Below are 27,331 nucleotides of genomic sequence, written 5' to 3'. Positions count from 1 at the left end.
AGGGAAATGGTGCCCCTTGCACCATTCTATTAAATGGATGTTTCAGTGTTTTTATTTTTTCTTCAAGCAAGAGATGGTTCTCTTCTGGGCTCTAAGAGTTTTTATTGAGGACCAATATGGCCTCTGTTTCCAATACTCTTTGTAGTTACATAATAAAGAATGTTATGATTTCGTGTATAACTTGGAAATACATGGCTGTGAAACAATTTAACTCAAACCTTGACATACATGCATGAATAACTATGAAAATCTGTTGCTCCTCCTAAGAGAATTAACAATGACTTAGTTGAAGAGGTATAGCAAGATGTTGGATCTGTGTTTTGTGAATGTGTGTGTGTGCCTGTCTTCAGTTGTGATGTGTCTGTCTGTGCACATGTGTGTATGCGCATCTGTGTGTCCGTGTCTGTCTCATGTGTGTTTTCCTCCCCAGCTGCCAGCCTCCCCACATGCTCTTTTCATTACTGCGATGGAAATCTGGTGAAGAGGGGAAGATTACAGACTAAGGGATATGAGGTCTCTCTAATAAATAGGTTCCTATTTTTTGCAGGGTCTCGATATGGGATTATCCCTTTACTCTGAGAATTCAGGGGCTAAGAGAAAAGCTTTAGTCCCCCACTGTGTTCCCCACCGTTTCCCATAGCAAGGGGTAAGCATATTGGATTGGAGTGGGGAGCGAGGTTATTACTGTGCGGATGGACGCTTATCCTCCATCTCACTCTCTCACCTGTCATTGGATTAGAGTGGGAGTCAGCTCTCACCATTGACCTTTGACCCAGCACTCCATTGGGTAGATACATGACGAGTATTAGCGAAGAGGGGGATATATTCGGTGAGGAAATGTTCTGGGTGTTGCAGAAAATAAATGTAATGAATAAAACTGTTATGCTGCCCAATTCGGCATTATTGTCATACAGTATTTGTGCAATGCGTTTATATCTGAATGTTCTGTAATGTTGCACCCTTCTGAATAGACCAGTGGTTCTAAATGAATAATTATGCATAACAAGATAATGTCGCAGAGCGAAATGTCACGAAAAGAGCTGACATGATGCGAAATTCTCAGTCATATATGTTCTAGACAATGCATTTCTATCTGCATGTTCTATAACATTGCACCCTGAACATGCCAGTGATTCTAAATGAAAGATTGTGACTATCCAGGTAATATGTGTTTGTTAGTCCAGGAAGTGGGGGTTTGGACTTAGTTTGTAGTTTGAATCTGACCAAGCAGCTCTATTCTATTAAGTAAAATGTTTACTTTCAACTCAGTATATAGAAGATGTGCGCTGAGAGTCAGGAAGCAAGTTCGGGCAGTGAGCAGCCTGGTGACCTAGAGGCCGGAGAGGGAGCACACGTGACAGAATAACTAACTATCTTCAAAGTAATGACTCGATGTCGGTTGTAAGATGAAAGCTTTTTTTTTTGTAATAATACTTGTTCACGTTATATTTCACCACTTCAGATTCTACAAAACAATAAAAGAAAGTTGCTAGCGAAAGCCAGGATAATCACTTGTACATAACTGGCACATTCTAGTTTTTTTTACTTCCTATAGCAAGGCATTCTGGTACTAACTGTCAATAGCGTAGTCCAATACTAAACAATACAACAGAAATATGTACATAGTTCTCTCAATTTCCATCACATGAATTATAATACAATTACTCTTACATATTTAAATAGATACAACTTTAATGGATTAACTGAAAACATTAACTCTGTAACCCATTAAAGTTATAACATCCTCCCCCCGATGAACAGCTGTGTTCATCTAAATCTCTAAGCAGTATATCAACTGAAAAGGCCTTCTCAACAAGTCCATGAGGCAGTACAAACTGAACATCACCTAACTAGGCCATCTCAGCCTGGAAACAGTTCCTCAATCTTTCCTAGTTTCCAGGTTTGTCTGGGTGTGTTATCTTCTCTGATGAGTGCAACATCACCCACTTTCAGTGGGGTGAGCTGTGGTGTGTCACAGCGGTGTGCTGACTATAGATCAAGTAAGTAGTCTCTTCGCCAGCTGTTCCAGAAGCTGGTCACAAGTATCTGCCTGTACTTCCATCTGCGTGTCATTTCCTTCTTGTTGAGCGTTGGGTGCTGAGTGTCAGCCGGAAATGGCTTGGGCAGAAAAGAGGTTAGTCTTTTACCCACCAGGAATTGTGCTGGTGTCAGAGTTTGTGGTTCATCCACTTCATTGTGCACAAAGGTCAGGGGCCTAGAATTTAGGATAGCATCAACCTCTGTCAGGACTGTGCACAAATCTCATCAAAGTTGAGTGAAGCTCTCCCAAGAACTGTTCTCAGGCATGTTTTCACTGACCTGACCAGTATTTCCCAGCATTGGCTATGAATCTCTCTATAAAGGCGGTCACTCTGAGCACTCTTTTCAGTTTGCTGTACCTTTCAAGCTCCAACACGGGTTCAGTGATGTCTGTGCTGTTTGCTGTGAGCGGTACAGTGACCTGGCAACTGGGCTTTTGTTCTGTATTCACCTCTTCTGGAACCTTGTTGTCATCAGTCTCCTCTGACTCCCACATTTCCTGGAACATGTACTTGATCTTGATGGTGAAGGGGGTCAGGAAGCCAAGAGGGTTGAAGATGTGTGCAGACGACTGCAGAACATTTCACTTTGTGTTTTTCTTTTGCTTTAGAATGGGCAGTAACACAAAGTCATCTGTTCCCAGTCTCCACACTAAACCTAAAACGTTCAGCACTACCCCTTGTATTTCTAGCACCAACGGGTGGTCAGTTGTCATACTCTCCTCCCATTTGGTTTCAGTTCAGGAGAGTTGGTCATCCACAGGTCCATGCCTGCAGTCGACAGCATTCACTTTGCAGTTGTCACAAGGTCAGCCTCTTCAACATCGCGTGAACTTGCAATGAACTTGCAATGAAGTCATCTACATAGAGTGACTCTCTCAATGTCTCTACAACTTCTGGTTGTTCTGTTTTATATTGTTTCATGTGCTTCCTGATTGAAGCTGCAAGCAAGAATGGACTTGGGGAAGCTCCAAATACCACTCTGTTCATCCTCATCCTTTATTTTCTCCCCTTGTTGGGCCTGTGAGCCACAGGAATCTCACAGCGTCTCAGACTCTCTCTGCTAGGGATATCTCTAGGAAAGTATTCTTGATGTCTGCCATGAATGCGATCTCATGTAGTCTGAATGCTGAGCAGATCCAGATTCGGGTTTGGTTCTGTGAGTAGACAGTCATTGAGTGATGGACAGCCATCTTCATAAGACAAGGCATAAAACACCACTCTCAGTGTTGTCTTCACATTGTCTTCTCAGAGTACTGCATGGTGAGGTAAGTAGTATTTCACGTTGTGTGTGCTTGACGCGTTGTCCCTGGGCATGTCCTCTGCCATATCCTGTTGTAAGTAGTCCTCTATTACTTAATTGTATCTGCCGTACAACGTCACATCCTTCTTCAGTCTTTTCTTCAGACCTTCAAACCGTTTCTTAGCAATTCTACAGTTGTCTTGGATTTCTGGCATTTCTCGTTTCCATGGCAACTCCGCATGGTATCGTCCATCTTTAAAGGTGGTTGTTTTCTTGAACCTCTGTAGAGCCTAATTTTCCTCTTCGTTTTGTTTTCTCACTTGTGATACCCAGAGACTCAAGCTCCCAGAATGCATGCAGTTGTTTGGAGACTAGTGTGTCTTCATCAAGTCGGATGAACATGCATGTTGCCTCAGCGACACTTGACATGGACACTGGTTCCTGCAACAAGCATCCAAAGGTGCTCTCTAAAGCAACCAGTGTCTCTGTCAGTTGCTCCACTTGGCCTGATACTATCTGCCGGTAGTAGTCTGCCAAACGTGTGAAGAGTGAGTGCCTCTTGTCTGATTACTGGTAGCTTCAGGCCCTTCACAAGATGTTCATGTATGAAGCTTCTCTGACTGCCTCCATCTAGTAAGCAACGAGCTATCTTCCGGCCCGATGGGCCTTCTTACCCATGCCTTTGTCGTTTGTAGCAACACAGTGTTCTGTCCATCTGGTTTCATCTTCACTGAATGGGGAATAACTGAGGAAACAACATCATCTGCAGAAACAGTAGGATCTCGCATCTCACTCCTCTTACCAGTACACACAGCAATTTGATGTCTGCTTATACATGTTGCACATGACATGTCTTTCACGTTTTACATAATTTTGCTATGTGTTTCTGTCCTAAACATACAAAGCATCTTTCCATTTTCTTTTGTTTCTCTTTGTGTGCAGCAATATTGTGGTCAGGGCAGTTTTCCGATTTGTGGTCTGCACTGTCACAGAATAGACCGTTTTGTGCCGCATCAGATGGCATGCTGGGTCTTTTTGTTTTCATTTCATCGGAGGAACATGACTTCCATGGTTTGCTCTCTTTCTGTTGGTTGCATGATCTTGTCATTTGTAGTGCTCTCTCCCCGCTCTGTACCTTTTTCTGTAGGAAACTGACTATCTCAGAAACTTTCCATTCATCATCTACTCCACTCTGACGACTATAGTCAAGAGCTATGTCCTCTGGAATCATCTGCAGTAAGATTGGGCATAGTGGGCTTCCATAGGTTTCTGACACTACACCCAGTGATTCTAAGCTCCTAATCTGAATTTCACATTCATCATATAGCTGCCCCAAGGCATTTAGGTCAGAGGATATCTTCACAGGAGTGAGATTCAGCAGCTTTGACATGTGAGCACTAATCACAAGATCTTTCCTTCCAAATCTGCTCTTGAGCAGAGCGATTGCATCATCCTAGTTACTGTCTGTTAACATCAGTTCTGCTACTGCCTTTGCAGCTGGTCCAGTGAGATACGTTTCCAGGTAGGTAAACTTCTCTTTATTGCACAGTGAATCATTGTTGTGAATAGCAGTCTGATCCTGGCTCCAACACTCCTGCCACATACTGACATCTCCATAGAATTTCTCAATAATCCACTTTGGTAACCTTACTGATTGTCTCTGTGATCTGTTTGAGTTAGCATCACTCACCTGTGCTGGTAGTGGATTGAGGTCCTGTTTTTTTATTACTTATTTTCTTCTCATTTTCTCAAACAAGCTGTCCTCCTTAGCTAACAGCAATTCAAAAAATGTACTCAAGTGATCGGTATCCGGACTTGATTGGGTTATTTCCACGTCAATCTGATTCAAAAGTCTGTGTTGTGGCACCTCGGATGGTACCCCGCTTTCGTTGCATTCTTTCTGCTTCATGCCGACGTTCCTCCTCAGCCATTTCAGCCACTTCTTCCCTCTGATCTTCGTCGCAGCTCATACTCCCGGGTTTCGGCACCAAAAATATAGAATAACTATCTTCAAAGTGATGGCTCGGGACGTCGGTTGTACGATGAAAGCTTATTTTTAGTAATAATACTTGTTCACGTTACATTTTACCACTTTAGATTCTACAAAACATTAAAAGAAAGTTGCTCGCGAAGCCAGGAATATAACTTGTCACTGGGCTCGTTCACGCTTTTTTACTTCCTGTCATAAGGCATTCTGGTACTTGCATTCAATAGCGTAATCTAACACAACAGAAATATGTACACTCTCAATCTCCATCACATGAATTCTAATACAATTACTCTTACATATGTAAATAATTGTAAAAGAAAATATCTTTAGATACCGCTCAATGAATTAATGGTCAACAAACTCTGTAACTCATTAAAGTTACAACACAGTAAGACTGTTGGCGTACCAAATAGCACCCTATTCCCTATATAGTGCACTACTTTTGACTGGAGTCTGCAGATTAATTAAACATGCATGTTCATAGAAGAATAGTCTTATATCCAAAAAGTGGACACAAAGTTGCTCATTTAAAAACTTGATCAAATAAAATCTATTGCACTCTCCCAAAGTTTGGCTGGTATCTAAAACCTACCAACCTTTTGTATTTTTTGTGCATTTTAGAAGTTTTATAAGTCCATTATTGTTTAATTATTAATTTTTTTGGTTAACCTTTTGACTTTTGTTATTCCTGGATGCTTGGCAAATGTGCACATACACAATGTCGTCCCTCCATACACAAAATATTTCTGTAATACTTTACTTCAAGGGGGTATGCATAGGGCATTCATAACACCTTCATGAAACCAGTCAGGACCGTAATTGCAGTATAATTCATAACAACCTCCATAACACATATGTCCTACATTTTATTCATACAATCTTTACATAAAGTGTTAACAAACTTTCTGTATGCACTACTATACTCCACAGCAAACAAATTCTGCCCACTAGGGATGTGTGACTGCATGGCCTGACTGAAAAGCCGTCCACAGCCATTCTTTCCACCTTAAGTCCGACGGCTAGGTCTGTGTGTGTTCTGTCAAAACGACAACTTTGATGATTAATGTCCCTTTGGACTTACCCTTTTTTTTTTCCTCCTAGGTGTGACCCTTTTTTCCTCCTTTGTCTGCTCTACAGTATTTTGTTCCACTCTTCCCAGCTTTGCCCTCTGTATTTCCAATGTGTTGAGCTGCTATCGATCTCTGTCTGGTGTTCTGGAGTTTTTTGCCCTCTTTCGATGTTCTCGCCATGCTGTATTTCAGGTCATTCTACTCTTTTTTTTAAAGGACAGCTATGAAACAAGAAAAACTTGACTTTGTGATAGTTTTGGTGGCTTGTCACCTGGCATGGCTGTCACAATGTCTGCCGTGAAACTTGTCTTAACATCCAATTCATTTGCAATTAGCCTCTACGGGACCCCCCCAATTCAAAGATGATGTAAACATTTTTTATTTTTTTACGAATGTATTATCTTTTACCAGACCTAATGTGTTGTATATGCATATCCTTTCTTCAGGTCCTGAGCTACAGGCAGTTAGATTTTGGGTATCTCATTTTAGGCAAAAATTGAAAAAAAGGGTACGATCCTTAAGAGGTTGCTGCTACTAAAGTACTACAATTGTTAATACAATTATGTTACTAGTTTTACTACAAAGGTTTAGGAGCAACTTAATTTAAAGTATTCCCGACTAATGCTCTAAGGAGAGTATAACTATAAAGACACCAAGAGGACATAAATCTATTCTAAATGAATGCCTTTTAAAGTGACTAAATGAGATGTGCACATTCTTTCCGTCTGTCTCTAAATCAATATAAATAAGAGGTAGAGGTGTCATTTAATAGAGCTTGCTTTCCAAATCAATACAGATAGATCCAACGAGTCAACTGTATCTTCGAAGCCCTTTCAGATCCCACACATTTGCATTTTAGTCATTTAGCGTACACTCTTATCCAGAGCAACTTACAGTACAGGAGCAATTAGGGTTAAGTGCCTTGCTCAAGGGCACATCGACAGGTCGCTATTTAGTTGTCCACACAGTCAAATTATGAAGTGAGCGCACTGCTACAATCTTACCTTCTGAAAAATTATATTGATTTGGGCCCGAAGCCATCTAAAAGCGTGTCTAGTTGTTTGGGTACTCCTGGAGAGGTAGTTGTAATGGAGTCGTTAATGAATGTGGTTAAAGATAGACACAGAACTAAAGATATAAGCTACGTCTAATGTCTACACAGCTCTGGGTTTAGAGGAGAACTTGCCTGGAAGGCAGATCTGTGTGTGTGTGTGTGTGTGTGTGTGCATCAGTGTGTCCACTCGCATGTGTGAGAAGTCAAAACAGAACAAGAACTATCTACTGGCAATGTACACACTAACACCTTCTCCTCTCCCCCTCTTCTCCTGAGTTCCCCTGCTCTCTGGCTGCCGGTCAACTAGCCAACATCCTAACAACAATGTAGACAACTCATCGGACGCATATTTAAAAAATGACAAACTCACACCTTTTCCACTCTTCTCACCCTCCTCTCCCCTCAGCTCCCCCTGCTCTACGGCTGTCTGTCAACGAGACCCTGGTGGTGGACCCCGGGAAAGACGTGACCCTGTCGTGTGAGGTGACCGCCGGATTCCCTAAGCCCACTGTCACCTGGTCGCGCTATCCCAACCCATTGCCGAGAAACTCGTTGGTAAGGAATGGGACTCTGACACTGCGCTCGGTCACGCCCGCCGACTCAGGCTTCTACAACTGCACAGCGGTCAACAACGTGGGGAACCCGGCCAAGAGGAACGTCAACCTCCTCGTCCGAAGTGAGTGTGTGTGTGTGTGTCTATTTGATATACAGTCAGAGACGGAAGAGAAAGGGAGACATCTGGCTTTCCAATTTTTTCTGATCTGGGCGGGGCCACTCTGGTCTACTTATTGCCGCATAGCGAGACATCTCACTGGCACATTTTCCATCTCAGGGTGGGTGGGGTGAGTGGGGAGGGAACAATAAGTAGACTAGAGCCAGCTGTTCTCTCACGTGAGCATGCCAGATATTATGGAGGGACCGTGAGCTCATGCGAGAAAGGGAATGCCCAATTACACAGACAGGAACATTGAAAAAAATGATATAGTAAAGTTGTTCGTCTGAGTTATAAACCAGTCATTGATAGTCACATTCAAAATTACTGGCACCATTGATATATTTTATGCAACATTTTTTAAATAATATTTGTATTTGTTTTCTTTAAAAGATAGTTGTGAAAATGATTTCCACCCCAAAAGATCCTTATAAATAAAATCAAACTAAATTAAATCTGCATGAACATTCTACTTAAAAACAAAAGTTAATCTAATTTTAAGGAACTTTATTGTGGCCTTCCATGGCTTCCTGTTTCACCTGGGTATAAAAATGAGGTAATATTCATGTAAAATACCTTTGAGAGATATCTTACCATGGTGATGGATGACAAACGAAAAGAGACAAATGGTTGATGTAGTCATTGCATGCTATGAATATAGGGCCAAATACTTCACTTTGCACTACTTTAAGGCACATAGAAGTGAATTTGTCCCAATACGTTTGGTCCGCTACAAAAAGTGATGGAATTTCAAAACAGTTTATGAAATTATCCTCAAATTAAAGCTGACATTCTGCACTTTACCCTCATAGTCATTATATATTTTCAAATCCACCGTGCTGGAATACAGAGCAAACACAACATGTGTCAGTGTCCCAATACTTTTGGAGCTCACTGTAATATGAAATGTGTTAACTTCTCTGGGATATGTGGGACGGTAGCGTCCCACCTAACCAACAGCCAGTGAAATTGCAGGGCGCCAAATTCAAAACAACAGAAATCTCATAATTAAAATTCCTCAAACATACAAGTATTATACACCATTTTAAAGATACACTTCTCGTTAATCCAGCCAAAGTGTCTGATTTCAAAAAGGATTTACGGCGAAAGCACACCTTGCGATTATGTTAGCTCAGTACATAGCCACAGAAAAACACAGCCATTTTTCCAGCCAAAGAGAGGAGTAACAAAAAGCAGAAATAGAGATAAAATTAATCACTAACCTTTGATGATCTTCATCAGATGACACTCATAGGACTTCATGTTACACAATACATGTATGTTTTGTTCGGTAAAGTTCATATTTATATCCAAAAATCTGAGTTTAGGCGGGACGCTACTGTCTCACTTGGCCAAAAGCCAAAGAAAATGCAGCGCTCCAAATTCACTTTCATTAAAACACACATGAAAGATACCAAATGAAAGCTACACGGGTTGTGAATCCAGCCAACATGTCAGAATTCAAATAGGCTTTTCGGCGAAAGCAAACGATGCTATTATCTGAGTTAGCACCATTGTAAACAAAGAGAGATAATCATATTTTAATCCTGCAGTGCCGACACAAAACGCAGAAATAAAAATAGAATTCATGCCTTACCTTTGACGAGCTTCTGTTGTTGGCACTCCAATATATCCCATAAACATCACAAATGGTCCTTTTGTTCGATTAATTCCGTCGATATATATCCAAAATGTCAATTTTTTGGGCGCTTTTGATCCAGAAAAACACCTGTTCCAACTCGTGAAACATGACTACAAAATATCTCAAAAGTTACCTGTAAACTTTGCCAAAACATTTCAAACTAGTTTTGTACTACAACTTTTGGTATTTTTTAACGTAAATAATCAATCAAATTAAAGACGGGATGATCTGTGTTCAATACAGGATTAAAACAATATGTAGCATGCTTTCTGGTCACACGCCTCTATCTAACAGGACACTTCAAGTGACCCTGATTCAAAATAGCCGTACTTCTTCATTACACAAAGGAAAAACCTCAACTAATTTCTAAAGACTGTTGACATCCAGTGGAAGCGGTAGGAATTGCAAGAAGGTCAATTAGAAATCTGTATTCCCAATGAAAAACCATGAAAAAAATCTGAATGGTTTGTCCTTGGGGTTTCGCCTGCTAAATAAGTTCTGTTATACTCACAGACATGATTCAAACAGTTTTAGAAACTTTTTCTATCCAAATCTACTAACAATATGCATATCTTATCTTCTGGGGATGAGTAGCTGGCAGTTGAATTTGGGTATGCTTTTCATCCAAACGTGAAAATGCTGCCCCCTATCCTAGAGAATTAAGGCACGCCATACTGAGACAGCTTCTGAGAAAACCAAGAGTAGGCTTATTTCTCATGTTACTCACTGCCCAGTGACCTCGCTGAGGCAAGATGAACTTGCCATCTTGGTAAATTAAAAATAAGCTACTCATCTCATGCTGTGCCGTAAATCACCACACGGTATACTGAAACACGAAAAAAAGGTTAGGTACTATAATTTTTGTTACTTTCGGGTACTTCTGTCAAATGTGTCTCACGTCATATATGGATTGATAGGATTGAGTGTGTATAGTCATTCTAAATCTTCAATGGGGCAGTAGTAAGCAAGCCAGGCTAATTGTGCATGCAGCTGACACAGCACAAGCCACTTTTGAGAAGCAAGCGAGAGGATAGAGAAAATGCCGACAGTATGGCTTCTTCTAATGAAGTGAACTATGGGAATACAAGTAAGAAAAATATGTTACATTATGCAAGGGGGGGTTTAGTTCCAAAACAACATAAAGAAGTATTTCACCCATGACATTTGCATTGTACGTTATTCTACTAGCAACTAAATTCTAATACATTTTGCGAGTGAGCATTAAATTATAGTGTGATTACAACCCAAAAGTAATATATTTAGACTACTTCGCATTTGTCAGGGCTGTACTTGCTAGCAGTAACCACTAGCCACCTAGCAGCCCTGGGCAGAGGATTGCACCCTGGGTGTTGAAATGGGAATCGTAGTATGCTGTCTAAAATCCAATTGTATTTCTATGGTGCGTAGACCATTGCAATATGGAAGCTTCAAGAAAGGAGCTTCAAAGTGTTCTTTTAGTTTTGGAACTAAACTATTCAGTTAATACATGAAATGATTAAGCTGTAATGAATAATGAATCCTAGGTCTAATGAATGTCAGTTGATCCAATATTTTGGCGATAGATGAGCAAATTAACCCCACATTTTAAAATAGTCAAGATGTAATTGTACAATTATATTGGATGATCGGATGTGTCAGATATGGTTTTGCATAAGGAAGGGTTAAGATGTTCTTCTGTAATTAAATATAGTGTTTTATTTTTTAAATAAATGTAATATACTGTAGAATAGAATATATTATATTTGTTATTTTAGTTGTTCTACCAGTTATCAACATATTGTTTAAAAAACCTAGTGGTTATTCTGACTTTAGATAATATGTATCATTTCAGTATCGAGTATTGTGATACTAAGGATACTCTATTTTACACCATTGCTTTAGCGTGAAACTACAACTTGTACCACTGAGAGAGGAGAGATACTCTTTGATATGCAAGTTGGTCGCTGCTCCGTAGGCCATGAAGAGCAGGTAGTCAGATGGATTCCTGAGCAGACTACAAACCGAAGAGTCCTGACACAAGATGAACTGAAAGCCTGCCATCGGGCCATTGATAAGGAAGGTTGCATTTGCCAGACAGATGTGGAATAGAAAAGCATACATGGTTATATAAACAGAAAACACTATACAGAGATCAGACTGGTTCACAGCAGCACAGCTCAGCCATAACATACATTATCATCAAATAGCATGAAACTACATACAATATACTAACAAAACCCCAAAACAGCAACCAATGGTGGCTACGTATAGCATATTCACAGTACAGCTCCTTTTATTACTGCTAGCCCTAACCCTAACCCAGATGTCATGTTCTCACCCTGGACCTTATTGGGGAAGCTGTTACTATATTGTGGTGCAATGACCAAACAAGGCTAGCTATAGCTTCCAGCTGTGTTGGATGGCTGTTGATACTAGCATTACCTTGCATGCTGATGGCTTGTTAAACACCATATGGTGATCAGCAGTTGGCGATCAAGCGTTTTATCACCTTTAATGAAACGTTCTGTTTGAGAGAGCTTATTCCAGACAACTCTGATTAGAAGCGACCCAGTAATAATGTCAGCCGGCGACAGACACCATCCAATTAGCACAAGATATCATGCTGCTCTCCTGCTGAACGGTGCACATAGCGGACCACATAATTTTGCCAACATGATAGTGTCAGATATGAGTTATGCTCAGCTACTGTGCAGAAAGCTCATGACCCCCACAGCATTATAAAAGGACTATAGCAGAGTGAGCGGTATAAGGGTATAAGACACTTTGCATACACACAATGTACAAGCATGAATGGTATGCACGCGTAACTAGGCTTACTACTACCTTAAAATATAGGACACCTAGATATTGCCTGACCTAGATGTTTTATGTGCATGACAGCTATGGATGACTGTAAAACTATGGTTGAGTTACAGGGTTTGTGTGCAAACACATGTTTACAACAATAGAATAAAACACAGTACAAGCAAGTGTCCAGACATCCAAAGTGTTTTGGGCATAGAAGCTCAGGCCAGGCATTGATGAAACAACAAAGCATTAGGAAATATAGCACTACAATCTCAACGTGTGCTCTGCCAGCGATACAAGCAACATGCCAATAATTCGCAAATGATACAGGGACACAAGCTAAATCATGAATTAACATGAGCAATCACCTCGGCAGTAAGAGTTGCAAGGTGATTACCCCGGCAGTAGCAGTTGCAGCACAACACATGATAGTTCCCGTGATTAAAAATACATAAAAAATCATGGCCCTCCCTACATACCCTTTGGAGCTCCTACCTGACTCTACTGGAAGAACATAGACACTGAGTATACCACACATTAGGATCATCTTCCTAATATTGAGTCATGCCCTAAGAATAGCCTCAATTTGTCGGGGAATGGACTCTACAAGGTGTCAAAAGCGTTACACAGGGTTGCTGGCCCATGTTGACTCCAATGCTTCCCACATTTGTGTCAAGTTGGCTGGGTGTCCATTGGGGGGGGGGGGGGGGGGGATTTTTGATACACACAGGAAATTGAGCATGAAAAACCCAGCAGTGTTGCAGTTCTTGACACAAACCGGTGCGCCTGGCACCTACTACCATACCCTGTTTTTTCTTGCCCATTCACCCTCTGGATGGCACACGTACACAATTCATATCTCAATTGTCTCAAGGCTTAACAATGCTTAACCTGCCTCCTCCCCTTCATCTACACTGATTAAAGTGGATTTAACAAGTGACATCAATAAGGGATCATAGCTTTTACATGGATTCATCTGGTCAGTCTGTCATGGAAAGAGCAGGTGTTCTTAATATGTTGTATACTCAGTATAGTTTAACTAAATGATTTAGACAGTTTGTAAGACATAATTTATTCCAATATGCAAGCAGATGAATAAAGAGCAGAAGGTAATATGTGACAAGAATGAAGCAATCATATAATTAGTGTAAGAGTATACATAGAGAAACATACAGAATGCATTAAGGCAAAAAATATGAAGGGAAGTTCAGAGTCCAGTGTTGTGATCTGTCTGGTTGCTAGCTGAAATACCCCACAAATGGCAAAAGGAATGGACAGAATGGGAAAAAGAAATGGCATTAACATTTCATCCACCCAAAGTCCATCATTCTCTTCATAAAATAGGAAAACACCACACAGGTTCATGTCCCAACTGTCCAGCAGCAGAAACCACAGATGATGTCCTCCTTTACTGTCATGCATACTAACATCAAAGTCAGACACTCAGAAGAAAATCACGCCCATGGGAATAAACTTCAACCTCCCCAGTTTACTCAAAGCCCGTCCAGAACAAACTGAAATACATTCAGCACACATTTATTTCCTCCACTCATGTAGACGACAGAACATAATTTAGAACATGTCCATAGTCTCCAGGGAAATCCAGCCCGGTAGGTGGCGGTAATGCACTGAATATTGGTCTGTACACCACCATTAAAATCCAAAGAAGAAGTTAGTGGAAGCACATGGACATGGAAATATAATTGTGTTGAAGTTATATGAAGAACATACAAGTCATATCAAGAGCATGCCTGATTATTCATGTAACACGTTTACATTGTTATACTAGCATACAATACAATAGCAAATTACTGGAATCATTTTTACTAGAATAATTAACCTACTACTGGTAGAATTAACAGATGGACTGACAGAGGGACTACTTATGTAATTTGTATGATGCATAAGTAAAAACATGGATGAAAACGGGGCACACACTGGTTGCCACTGGGCACACACTGGTTGAATCAACGTTGCTTCCAGGTCATCTCAATTAAATGACATTGAATCAATGTGGAATAGACGTTGAATTGAGAGCTGTGCCCAGTGGGAACCTACTTCTGCAGATAATGATGCTATATAAACTAACAATGTGACTAAAATAATATAATTGAATCAAGATGTTAAATGTATTGCTAATAGTGTTACAGCTGTCTCGTGAGCTGTGCAACACACTAGGCTACTAGGCTAGGCTACTATCGATATTAAAGGGATAATCCACTCCAATATGATTAACAGTGTTAAACAGTGTTAAAACCCCCTAGAGTTGATGTCCGCACCCCCACTGAAAATAGTTAGCATAATAAAAAAATCACCCATAAAAATATGTCTGTTTAAGGTAGAGATACTGTATCTTTGCGTGGGCTGCGTCTCAATCCACCGCATCCGCTGATGTCGGCCTTCTGCATCTGCGGTGAAAAGTGGCAGAGCTACAGCAGTGTTTGTCAGACCATGAGACATTGCGAAAATCGGTCTTCTCACGAAAATGTCTGTAGCATCCGAGCGGTTTGGCCTACCCCTCTATGGAAGGATGAGACTCACACGATGGGGTTCTTCGTTTTGCTCTACAATCCCCACTAGAGTCACAGGACTCGTCTGAAGTCGGTACCGCCGATTTGTAGACTTCTGTCTGTAGCGTCAGAACAGTTTGGGCTACACACTAATTTGACCCCTCTATGGAAAGGTGAGACTGTCACGAACACATACATTTTTCTCAAGGATGCCCACAAGCCTCACAAGACTTGTCTGGAGGTAGCCTGGTACCAGTTCAAAAAAGTATGGAAGTATATATAGGGTTAAATATTTGTTATTTTAAAAACAATATATCCTGATCTTTCTTATATCTCTCAGATATAGGACAGACAATTCAAAACAAACTTCCTTTATATATTTTTGGACTATCTGTTTTTCCATGTATGACTCTGTTATTCAATGCCTTTCTACAGACTAGTAGCAGTAAGACCAAATTCAAAGTTTCATCAAATAAGTCAACTTTGTTTATCCCTGAAGGGGCCCTAAAATTCAAAATCAAATTGCTAAATGATCCTTGGTATGACCATCATAAAACAATTCCATATGATACCTTAGTAGAACACTCCTGCCCCCTGCCCCCAGGCTTAGGTTTTTTTTTTACATAACGCTAATATATGAAAACAATGTTTTTTGTGAACAAATATTTCATTTTGTCATTATAACAAGGTTGGTAGCAACATGTGAAAATTGTTGTGTAAATCTGTTGCAGTTCAACTCGACTACACATCCCACAATGCAATGCTCTCTCACTGGGCTGGCTGGCTGGATAGTTAGCTAGCTAGCAAACTTAGTTACACACATAATATCAAAGTCAATATCAGCATGTGAAGTATCCAGCTAGCTGTAAAACCACGAAAACAAACTCGAAATGTAGGAGTATATCTCTGAAATCAGCTTGCAGTTCCATTCTGCCCAAGACGAGTGCAGAGTACTTTGCTAGGCAACAATGGCCCTTTCCCACATTTCCCGAAGACACACAGTGTGCACTGCGAGATGGTACTTGAAGGAGAAACTATGTTGAATAATTTGGTACACTGTTTAAATATGGTGGTGGATCTTTGATGTTATGGGCTTTTTCACTTCGACTGGGCCCGCGGTCCTTGTTAAGGTCAATGGCATCATGAACTCTCCAATGTACCTGTAACGGATTTCCTCTTCGTCTGAGGAGGAGTAGCAAGGATCGGACCAATGTGCAGCGTGGTAAGTGTCCATAATGAGATATTTAATAACTCAACAGAACACTGAACAAAATAACAAAAGTACAAACAAAAAACCGAAACAGTCCAGTATGTTACTAACACAGGAAACAATCACCCCCAAAACACAATAGAAAACAGGCTACCTAAATATGGCTCCCAATCAGAGACAACGACTGATACCTGCCTCTGATTGAGAACCATACTAGGCCAAACACATAGAAATATATCAACAGAACAAAACATAGAATGCCCACCCCAACTCACACCCTGATCAACTAAAATAAAGACATAAAAAAGGAACTAAGGTCAGAACGTGACAGTACCAGGACATGTTAGCAAATGTTAAACACAATCTCTTTCTCTGAGCAATTTTATTAGTATAATACAATAAATATATTACATATACAATATAGCTCAGTATTTGGTAACGATTTACTTTGACTACATATATATATTAGCATTTCCATATATTAGCATTTCATGAACGTGTTATAACAGTTCCCAACCAGATTATTAAAGATGAATTAAATATATCCATAGCATATCTATAGAGGGTTTGCAGTTGCGTCACAAATCACCTAACAGCCATCCCAGGCGCCATGTTAGAACAACAAAGTCAGTCTGGTAGAATCTCTCCAATCATTCACATGTCTAACTAGGTTTTGCTACGACCAGACACTTCACAAAGATTACCCATTATTTTGTTTTTGTAACGACCCAGAAAATGGAGGCAGTGGGAGAACCTATTCAAGTAAGTAAATGTATTTTGAAAAGTATATAAAAACGATGTATTATTAGCTAGTTGGCTAGCTATAGGAACTTAGTGTTCAGGTTTACTCAAATGAGCAGCTAATGTAATGTTCGCAAGCTAGCTAGCGTTACATACTGTATAGCTAGCTAAGTGAATTAAATGTCACCAGTTAGCTGACTTCATATTAGCTAGTTAGCTAGTTATCTTGATGTATTTATCGTTATAACTCGAAATCTCATATTTGGACTAATCAGACCAAAGGACAGATTTCCACCAGTCTAATGTCCATTGCTCGTGTTTCTTGGCCCAAGCAAGTCTCTTCTTCTTATTGGTGTCCTTTAGTAGTGGTTTCTTTACAGCAATTCAACCATGAAGGGCTTATTCATACAGTCTCTTCTGAACAGTTGATGTTGAGATGTGTCTGTTAATTGAACTCTGTGAAGCATTTATTTGGACTGCAATTTCTGAAGCTGGTAACTGTAATGAACTTATCCTCTGCAGCAGAGGTAACTCTGGGTCTTCTTTTCCTGTGATGGTTCTCATGAGTTGTATCATAGTGCTTGATGGTTTTTGCGACTGCACTTGAAGAAACTTTAAAAGTTCTTGACATTTTCCGGATTGACTGACCTTCATGTCTTAAAGTAATGATGGACAGTCGTTTCTCTTTGCTTATTTGAGTTGTTATTGCCATAATATGGACTTGGTCTTTTACCAAATAGCCCTATCTTCTATATACCACCCCTACCTTGTCACAACACAACTGATTGTCTCAAACGCATTAAGAAGGAAAGCAATTCCACAAATGAACGTTTAAGAAGGCACACCATTCAATTGAAATGCATTCCAGGTGACTACCTCATGAAGCTGGATGAGAGAATGCCAAGAGTGTGCAAAGCTGTCATCAAGGCAAAGGGTGGCTACTTTAAAGAATGTCAAATATAAAATATATTTTGATCTTATTCACACTTTTTTGGTTACTACGTGATTTCATATGTGTTATTTCATCATTTTGATGTCTTCACTATTATTCTGCAATGTAGAAAATAGTAAAAAATAAAGAAAAACCCAGGAATGAGTAGATGTGTCCAAACTTTTCACTTTACCACGACAATCCAATGCTGGCACTAAGACCACCATCAATAAGCTGTATAAAGCCATAAGCAAATAAGATACATGGTCATCCAGAAGAGGCACTCCTAGTGGTTTGGGAATTTAATGCAGGGAAACTTAAATACATTTTTACTTAATTTCTACCAGCATGTTACATGTGCAACCAGAGAAACTCTACACCACCTTTACTCCACACACAGAGACGTGTAGAAAGCTCTCCCTCGCCCTCCATTTGGCAAATCTGACCATAATTATATCCTCCTGATTCCTGCTTACAAGCAAACATTAAAGCAGATTGTACCAGTGACTCGCTCAATACGGAAGTGGTCAGGTGAGGCAGATGCTAAGCTACGGGATTGTTATGCTAGCGCATACTGGAATATGTTCCGGGACTCATCCAATGGCATTGAGGAGTGTACCACATCAGTCACCGGCTTCATCAATAAGTGCATCGATGACTTTTTGCCAACAGTGACTGTAAGTACATATCCCAACCAGAAGCCATGGATTAAGGGCGAGCTAAAGGGTAGAGCTGCTGCTTTCAAGGAGCGGGACTGTAACCCTGAAGCTTATAAGAAATCCTGCTATGCCCTCAGGCAAACCATCAAACAGGCAAAGCGTAAATACAGGATTAAGATTGAATCCTACTACACCGGCTTCGACGCTCGTCGGATGTGACAGGGCTTGCAAACTATTACGGACTACAAAGGGACGCCCAGCCGCGAGCTGCCCAGTGACGCAAGCCAACCAGACGAACTAAATTACTTCTATGCACGCTTCGAGGCAAGTAACACTAAAGCATACATGAGAGCACCAGCTGTTCCAGATGTATGTGTGATCCCGCTTACCGTAGCGGATATGTTTAAGACCTTTAAATAGGTCAACATTCACAAGGCCAAGGGCCGGACAGATTTCCAGGACATGTACTCCGAGCATGCGCTGACCAAATGGCAAGTGTCTTCACTGACATTTTCAAACTGTCCCTGTCTGAGTCTGTAAAACGAACATATTTCAAGCAGACCACCATAGTTCCTGTGGCCAAGAACACCAAGGTAACCTGCTTAAATGACTACCGACCCGTAGCACGGGTCTGTTGTCATGAAATGCTTTGAAAGGCTGGTCGTGGGTCACATCCACACCATCATCCCAGAAACCCTATACCCAATCCAATTTGCACACCGCCCCAACAGATCCACAGATGATGCAATCTCTATTGCACTCAACAATGCCCTTTCCCACCTGGACAAATGGAACACCTATGTGAGAATGCTGTTCATTGACTACAGATCAGCGGTCAACACCATAGTGCCCTCAAAGCTCATCACTAAGCTAAGGACACAGGGCAAAACACCTCCCTCTGCAACTGGATCCTGGACTTCCTGATGGGCCGCCCCCAGGTGGTAATGGTAGGCAACAACACATCTGCCACGCTGATCCTCAATACGGGGCCCCCTCAGGGGTGCGTGCTTAGTGCCCTCTTGTACTCCTTGTTCACCCATGACTGCGTGGCCAAGCACGACTCCAACACCATCATTAAGTTTGCCGATGACACAACAATGGTAGGCCTGATCACCGACAGGAGGTCAGAGACCTGGCAGTGTGCAAGGACAACAACCTCTCCCTCAACGTGATCAAGACAAAGGAGATGATCTTGGATTACAAATCAAGTCAAATCAAATGTATTTATATAGCCCTTCTTACATCAGCTGATATCTCAAAGTGCTGTACAGAAACCCAGCCTAAAACCCCAAACAGCAAGCAATGCAGGTGTAGAAGCACGGTAGCTAGGAAAAACTCCCTAGAAAGGCTAGGAAAAACTCCCTAGAAAGGCCAAAATCTAGGAAGAAACCTAGAGAGGAACCAGGCTATGAGGGGTGGCCAGTCCTCTTCTGGCTGTGCCGGGTGGAGATTATAACAGAAGAAAAGGAGGGCCGAGCAGGCCCCCATTCTCATCGACGGGGCTGTAGTGGAGCAGGTTGAGAGCTTCAAGTTCCTTGGTGTCCACATCACCAACAAACTATTATGGTCCAAACACACCAAGACAGTCATGACGAGGGCACGACAACGCCTATTCCCCTCAGGAGACTGAAAATATTGGCATGGGTCCTCAGAGGAAGGCCCTACAAATTGTGAAAGAGTCCAGCCACCCTGGTCATAGACTGTTATTTCTGCTACTTCATGGCAAGCGGTACAGGAGGGGCAAGTCTAGGTCCGAAAGGCTTCTTAACAGCTTCTACCCCCAAGCCATATTACTGCTGAACAGCTAATGCAATGCCTACTCTGACTATTTGCATTGACCACCCCCCTTTTTTTACACTGCTGCTACTCGCTGTGTATTATCTATGCAAAGTCACTTTACCCCTACCTACATGTACATATTACCTCAATTACCTCGATTAACATGTACCCCCGCACATTGACTAGGTTCTAGTACGAGGAAAAGGCTTGCTGTCACACAAGGTTAACAGCTACATTTTGCAACAGATACTGGGTTTCCGCTAGATTTGTTTGGCCCCGATTGGTGCTTATTTGACAAAGATACAGTCAATCAAGTGAAGACCGCCCGAGTCATCGACGTGCCATGAAGGCGTCGCTCTCTGACCAAATTTGGTGTCCAGTAGGATATACTACACCCCTAATGATATAGTGAAGTCTGGTTACATTCTAGTATCTCTGAGGAATAAATACGAACGCGATTTGACTGGTTGAAACAACGTTTAGGGTTAGATTTTCACATATTCCTTTCTTTGCAAATTGAACAAGTGGAGTAATACAAAATTGATTGTGCATGCTATATGGACCTTTTTAGGATATGAAAAATGATTTTATCTAACAAAACAACACTTCATGTTATCTCTGGGACCCTTTGGATGATAAATCAGAGCAAGATTTCAGAATGTGAGTACACATTTCACCTTCAGAGGTGAATTTATCAAACCTATCGCGGTGAGAAAAGTGTTTTGTTGTTAGGAGCTTTCCTCAAACAATAGCATGACATTTTTCCGCAATAATAGCTACTGTAAATTGGACAGTGCAGTTATATTAACAAGAAAATAAGCTTTGAGCCGATATAAGACACTTATATGTACCGACATTTTTTTTTCTCAAAAATTTGCGATCGTGACACAAGGCGCTACATGATTTACAACTGTTGACGGGATGCCTATCCCTAATTAAAAGTCACACTATTTTTTTATTTTATTTTTATTTCACCTTTATTTAACCAGGTGGGCTAGTTGAGAACAAGTTCTCATTTACAACTGCAACCTGGCCAAGATAAAGCAAAGCAGTTCGACACATACAACAACACAAAGTTACACATGGAATAAACAAACATGATTTCCTTGATTTCCTTATACGAACTACACTATTTGTATTCTGCCATATTCCCAGTCACCTTGCCATGGTTAATTGCAGTGGTGCTGCTTTCAGTTTTGCGCAAATGCTGCCATCTAGCCACAGTTTCTGGTTTGGGTAGGTTTTAATAGTGCAGTGAGTACAACATCTCCTATACACTTCCTGATGAACTCAGTCGCCGTATCTGTGTATTCGTCAATGTTATTTTCAGAGGCTACCCGGAACATATCCCAGTCTGCGTAATCAAAATAAATCTTGAAGCATGGATTATGATTGGTCAGACCAGCATTGAATAGACTGTAGCACGGGTACTTCCTACTTGATTTTCTGCCTATAGGAAGGGAGGAGCAAAATCGAGTCGTGATCAGATTTGCCGAAGGGAGGGCCTTGTAGGCATTTCAAAAAGTTGTGTAGCAGAGGTACAATGTTTTTCCAGCGTGATTACTACAATCAATGTGTTGGTAGAACTTCGGTAGCGTTTTCCTCAAATTTGCGTTGATAAAGTCCCCAGCTATGTGGTTTCCAGTTTGCATAAAGTCCAGTGTAGTTCTTTGAGGGTTGTTGTGGTGTCATGACGTGGCATAGCCCAACTAGCCCAAAGAGGTTAATGAGTTACGAAAGAGTTATGATGTGATCCTCTCTGGAATGAACCGAGAAAAGGAAGAGGTGGAAGTAATGCGGTAGCAGCTATTTAAGGGGGTCAGCCACAGACTAATCTGAAATCCTTACTCGGGAATGTATCCTGCCATGCGGAAGGATACCATATCATATTGGAGTGATCCAACATAGTGTTACATAACACTAGCTAGCTTACCCTATGTTTGCAAGTTTTACTAAAGTCATTTTTTTTAGCTATGAGCCTGAAATGGGAATTGAATTTGAATACTTTGAATATTAATCTTTTTAAAATCTATTCATGAAAAGTCCAACAGAAAAATGTCAATGGTAAGATTTCTGTTCTAGCAAGCAAACAATACATCTGGAATTAAAAAATCAAATGTTACTATTTCCTTTAACATTCTGTGTTGTGTTCGTATAATTTTTTATGAGTGATGAATGTTTATAAATTCTTTATGAATGGGAAAATTTTAATGACAGTACAATGACTGCATAAAATGCAGGCAGGTGGGGCAGGTGGAATTGACTGCTTGAAATTTCATGCAGTGGAGATGGGCAGTGGGGGTGCCCATTTGGCATATTCACTAATACTGGTATGGCAGAAGCACACTTTTTAGAACAGACATAAGGATGACACTTCGCCGTCATTGTAATGATGCATCTATTAAAGATACCTAAAAATGACATCTTGCATAGTGTAACAGTATAACTTTAGACCGTCCCCTCGCCCCGACACGGGCGCGAACCAGGGACCCTCTGCACACATCAACAACTGACACCCACGAAGCGTCGTTACCCATCGCTCCACAAAAGCCGCGGCCCTTGCAGAGCAAGGGGCAACACTACATCTAGGTTTCAGAGCAAGTGACGTAACTGATTGAAACTCTACTAGCGCGTACCCGCTAACTAGCTAGCCATTTCACATCCGTTACACTCACCCCCCTTTCAACCTCCTCCTTTTCCGCAGCAACCAGTGATCCGGGTCAACAGCATCAATGTAACAGTATAACTTTACGTCGTCCCCTCGCCCCGACACGGGCGCGAACCAGGGACCTTCTGCACACATCAACAACGGTCGCCCACGAAGCATCGTTACCCATCGCGCCACAAAGGCCGCGGCCCTTGCAGAGCAAGGGGCAACACTACATCTAGGTTTCAGAGCAAGTGACGTAACTGATTGAAACGCTACTAGCGCGTACCCGCTAACTAGCTAGCCATTTCACATCCGTTACACTAGCATAACATGAATGTGCTATAGATATGCTAGGGATATATTTCATTAAGGAAAATGGAAAGGGGGCTACCTAGTCAGTTGTACAACTGAATGCATTCTACTGAAATGTGTCTTCCGCATTTAACCCAACCCCTCTGAATCAGAGAGGTGCGGGGGGCTGCCATAATCGAAATCCACATCTTTCGGCACCTGGGGAACAGTGGGTGAACTGCCTTGCTCAGGGGCAGAACGATAGATTTTTACCTTGTCAGCTCTGGGAATAATGTGGTTTGGTCCTGTTTTAACACGTTCATGAAATGCTTTAGATGTGTAATAAATGTGTTATGGATATGTAGTCAACGTATACCATTACCCAGTGTTTATATTATTTATTTCATTCATTTTTTTTCTCATCTTTATTAAGGGAGCCAATCATTTATCATTTTGGATGTGACTGTAACTGTGCGTGACCTTTTTCCGCATGTCTGTTTTGACATATATAGGTCTTGACCAGTTTGGGTAACAGGGTAAAATATGACTACATTACAGTACATAAGTACTGTAAGTAAGCATTTGTGAGAGGTTATCATTGCTGTTATATTTACATCATGGTGTGCAATGAAATGTAGCCAACATCTGTGTTTGGCTCCGGGGTGAAATTTCCCCTACTGTAGGTGCAGATCTAGAATCGGCTTCCCCTCCCCCAATCCTTACCTTAACCGTAGTGGGCAAAATTTTAAACTGATCCCAGATTAGCTTTTAGGGGCAGCATTACCTTACACATCTGTCTGTGGACATTCATGGATGCAACTTTGCATGTGAACCAACTAAGTCAAATTTTCATCGGTTAGTTAACTACTCCATGTAACTGACATTGTGAATTACAATAGCTGTATACTCTTGAGCACAGTTGTCTGTGTGCGTGTGTGCGATTGCATTTGCTGTGTGTGGTGTGTGTGCCTACGCATTACCTGGGAAGATAATGTCTACATGTGTGTGAACGTCATCCAGTTGATCTGTGATTAGCTCTGGTTTCTATACAATCATGTCAAGACTCCAGATTAACTCTAGATTACCCTGCCCATTAAACAAACTCCTTCATTCAGTGGCCCGCCGCAGGCTATTTTTATCGCTTTTAATAATCTTTATTTACTCAGATTAATTGGAGCCGAGATGGAAGTAATTAGAGGAGCTGATAAAGTGTGTGTGTTGAAAGGGGGGTAGGAGGGTGCGGGGGTTTGTGTGTGTGCATGTGTGCATATTGTACATAATGAGTGTGTGTGTGTTCGTATTTGTGTGTATTGAACATATGTGTATGTGAGTGTGTTTTCCCCTTCCCTGTTAATGGGCCTGAGCAAGTCACATGAGCCCAGGTGGTGATAACGCCACGCAGACGAGTAATTCGTAAGCGCCTCGCTGAAGTATAAGGCAAAACATACGGTCTCCGTCCGTTTGAGCGCGGCGGGCTAACCATATGGCGGTGAGGACGATCAAACATATGGTCTCCCGTCCTCACCAACCCCACCTGCCGAGCTAGTTAGCATGCTTGGCGAAGCGTGGAGTTACAAGATTTTTCTCTCTCCTCTCCTGCTTATATTAGTTGCTATGTCGTTTGCCAATGTAGTTTTGCATTCAGAACAGGGCCAATTTGGGAGGTTCTGGAATTAAATCGGACCAATCAGTGTCTAGTGTTTACGATGGTTACGGTAGATATCTCTCCTTGCTCAGTTTTATATTTTTTCTTCTTCTTCTCCATCTCCCTCCTTCTTACTTCATCCCTTTTCCTCTACTCTTTCCTTTTTTTCTTTCTCTCTCTTCCCATCCTCTGTCTTATGTTCTCTCCCTCCTCCTCCACCACTCTCTATCCTCCTCCTTACTTCTTTCTCGATGATATTCTCCCCCTCCTTCTCTCACCCCCTTCTTCCTTATCCATCTCCCCTTTTAAACTTCCTCCTTCCTTCCTCTCATCCCTGACTCCCTCCCCCTCCTAACCCCCTTCATCACTCCCTTTCTTCCTCCCTCTCCACTCCCTCCCCTCAGGTATGGGCAACCTCACCTTCCAGATCACACCCGACTCCAACAAGGACAGTGAGAGCATCCAGATGGGCCGCGATCTCAAGCTCTCGTGTCATGTGGACGCACAGCCCCAGGACAAGGTCAACTGAATAATAATATTAGTAATAATAATATTAGTAGGGTATGACCCCTTCCTAATAATCTCATAATGATGCTGAATAAAGTAGGTGAAACGGATGAACATTTTATGTAAAGAGATACATAAGCCTTGTTATAAGACATTATAAATATTCATACATGCTTAATACAAGTTGCAACATATTATGTGAAGTATATAGGCTATAGCAATATATTAATATAATAAAATAACATATTGCTATTTTATATTATTAGGTCAACTACACATGGTACAAGAACGCGGCACTAGTCTACAACTCGGACAGCTTGATCGTGCTGCGCAGCGACCCGGACATGGCGCCGGGCACAAGTAGCCTGGAGATTGTGGACATGAAGTTCCGTGACCAGGCCACCTACAGTTGTGTGGCCAACTTTCCTGGGAGCACGGTGCCCGAGCTGAGGGTAGATGTCAACATTACCCAGAGCAGCGGTGAGTGGACTGTTTCTTTGTTCTATGTACCTAACTAGTCATTTGTTATGCTAACTAGCTAGCAAGACGTTGCATAGCAACAGCATCAACTTCCGGTGGAGAAGTAGAGAAGGCAAAGAGTAAGTACGCTCAACTGAAAGTTGTGCCCCTTAGATATTAATTTAGAATATTCCAATCCTCTTATGCTGTGGCCTACTCCCGACCGTCACGTAGTAGAGAGCCATATTTTTCAGGGTTTTGTTTTTCTCAGAATAGAAACACCATAATATTAATCAAATTAATTAAGCCAAATTCATTAAATAAATCCCGTATACTATGTTATTACAAAAAAGGTTTTAAATGCTCTGGTAATGCCAATATGGAAGACTATCAAATGCTTCTCAAAGATGCCCTCTGGTGGTCAAACTAGCACTAACTTGCATAAAAAATGGCTGACAATTAGATAACGTGCCACAGAATGCTGCAGCAGCCCGCGAGGTATGCTGCAGTATGACGTAACTTTGAAAGGAGGAACCACTGTACAAAGAGAACATGGGCTAAGGTTAGGGTACATCCTGATTTGACTGGATTGAATTGGAATGCTTGTTGACTTGTTTAGCCAAATGGCATGAAAATTCTGCTGGAAGAAGTGCATAAAAATATAAGAAAATTATCAAAAAAATGCTCAGATTTGCAACATTGAAGATCCCCAAGAACACACTGGCCTCCATCATTATTAAATTAAAGAAGTCTGGAACCACCAAGACTTCCTAGAGCTGGCTCCCCGGCCAAACTGGGCAATCGGTGGACAATGGCCTTGGTCTGGGAGGTGACCAAGAACCTGATGGTCACGCTGACAGAGCTCCAGTTCCTCTGTGGAGATAGGAGAAACTTCCAGAAGGACAACCATCTCTGCAGCACTCCAACAATCAGGCCTTTATGGTAGAGTGGCCAGACGGAAGCCATTCCTTAGTCAAAGGCACATGACAGCCAACTTGGAGTTTGCCCAAATGCACCTAAAGGACTCTAAGACCATGAGAAACAAGATTCTCTGGTCTGATGAAACCAAGATTCGTTGGCCTGAATGCTAAGCATCACATCTGGATGAAACCAGTCACTGCTCATCACCTGGCCAATACCATTCCTACGGTGAAGCATGGTGGTGGAGGCATCATGCTGTGGGGATCTTTTTCAGCTACAGGGACTGGGAGACTAGTCAGGATTGAGGGAAAGATGAACGGTGCAAAGTATAGAGATGAAAAACCTGCTCCAGAGCGCACAGGACCTCAGACTGGGGCAATGGTTTACCTTCCAACAGGACAATGACCCTAAGCACACAGCCAAGGCAATGCATGACTGGCTTCGGGACAAGTCTCTGAATTGTGGTTGTTCAGGTGATGGTCAACGCCCTT

General features: G+C 41.5%; 1 protein-coding gene across 1 annotated transcript in view; it reads left to right on the top strand.

The window, feature by feature from the left end:
* LOC120025101 (MAM domain-containing glycosylphosphatidylinositol anchor protein 1-like) overlaps window positions 1-27,331 on the top strand; it is a 325,046-nt gene that overhangs the window by 187,075 nt on the left and 110,640 nt on the right. The window contains exons 6-8 of the mRNA XM_038969534.1: window positions 7,803-8,072; window positions 25,358-25,473; window positions 25,727-25,940. Of these exons, the coding sequence (XP_038825462.1) occupies window positions 7,803-8,072; window positions 25,358-25,473; window positions 25,727-25,940 (600 nt within the window). The remainder of the gene's footprint in view (window positions 1-7,802; window positions 8,073-25,357; window positions 25,474-25,726; window positions 25,941-27,331) is intronic.

Source organism: Salvelinus namaycush, chromosome 30 (assembly GCF_016432855.1).
Source record: "Salvelinus namaycush isolate Seneca chromosome 30, SaNama_1.0, whole genome shotgun sequence".
Lineage (NCBI taxonomy): Eukaryota > Metazoa > Chordata > Actinopteri > Salmoniformes > Salmonidae > Salvelinus > Salvelinus namaycush.
This window is presented reverse-complemented; position numbering and strand designations above follow the sequence as displayed.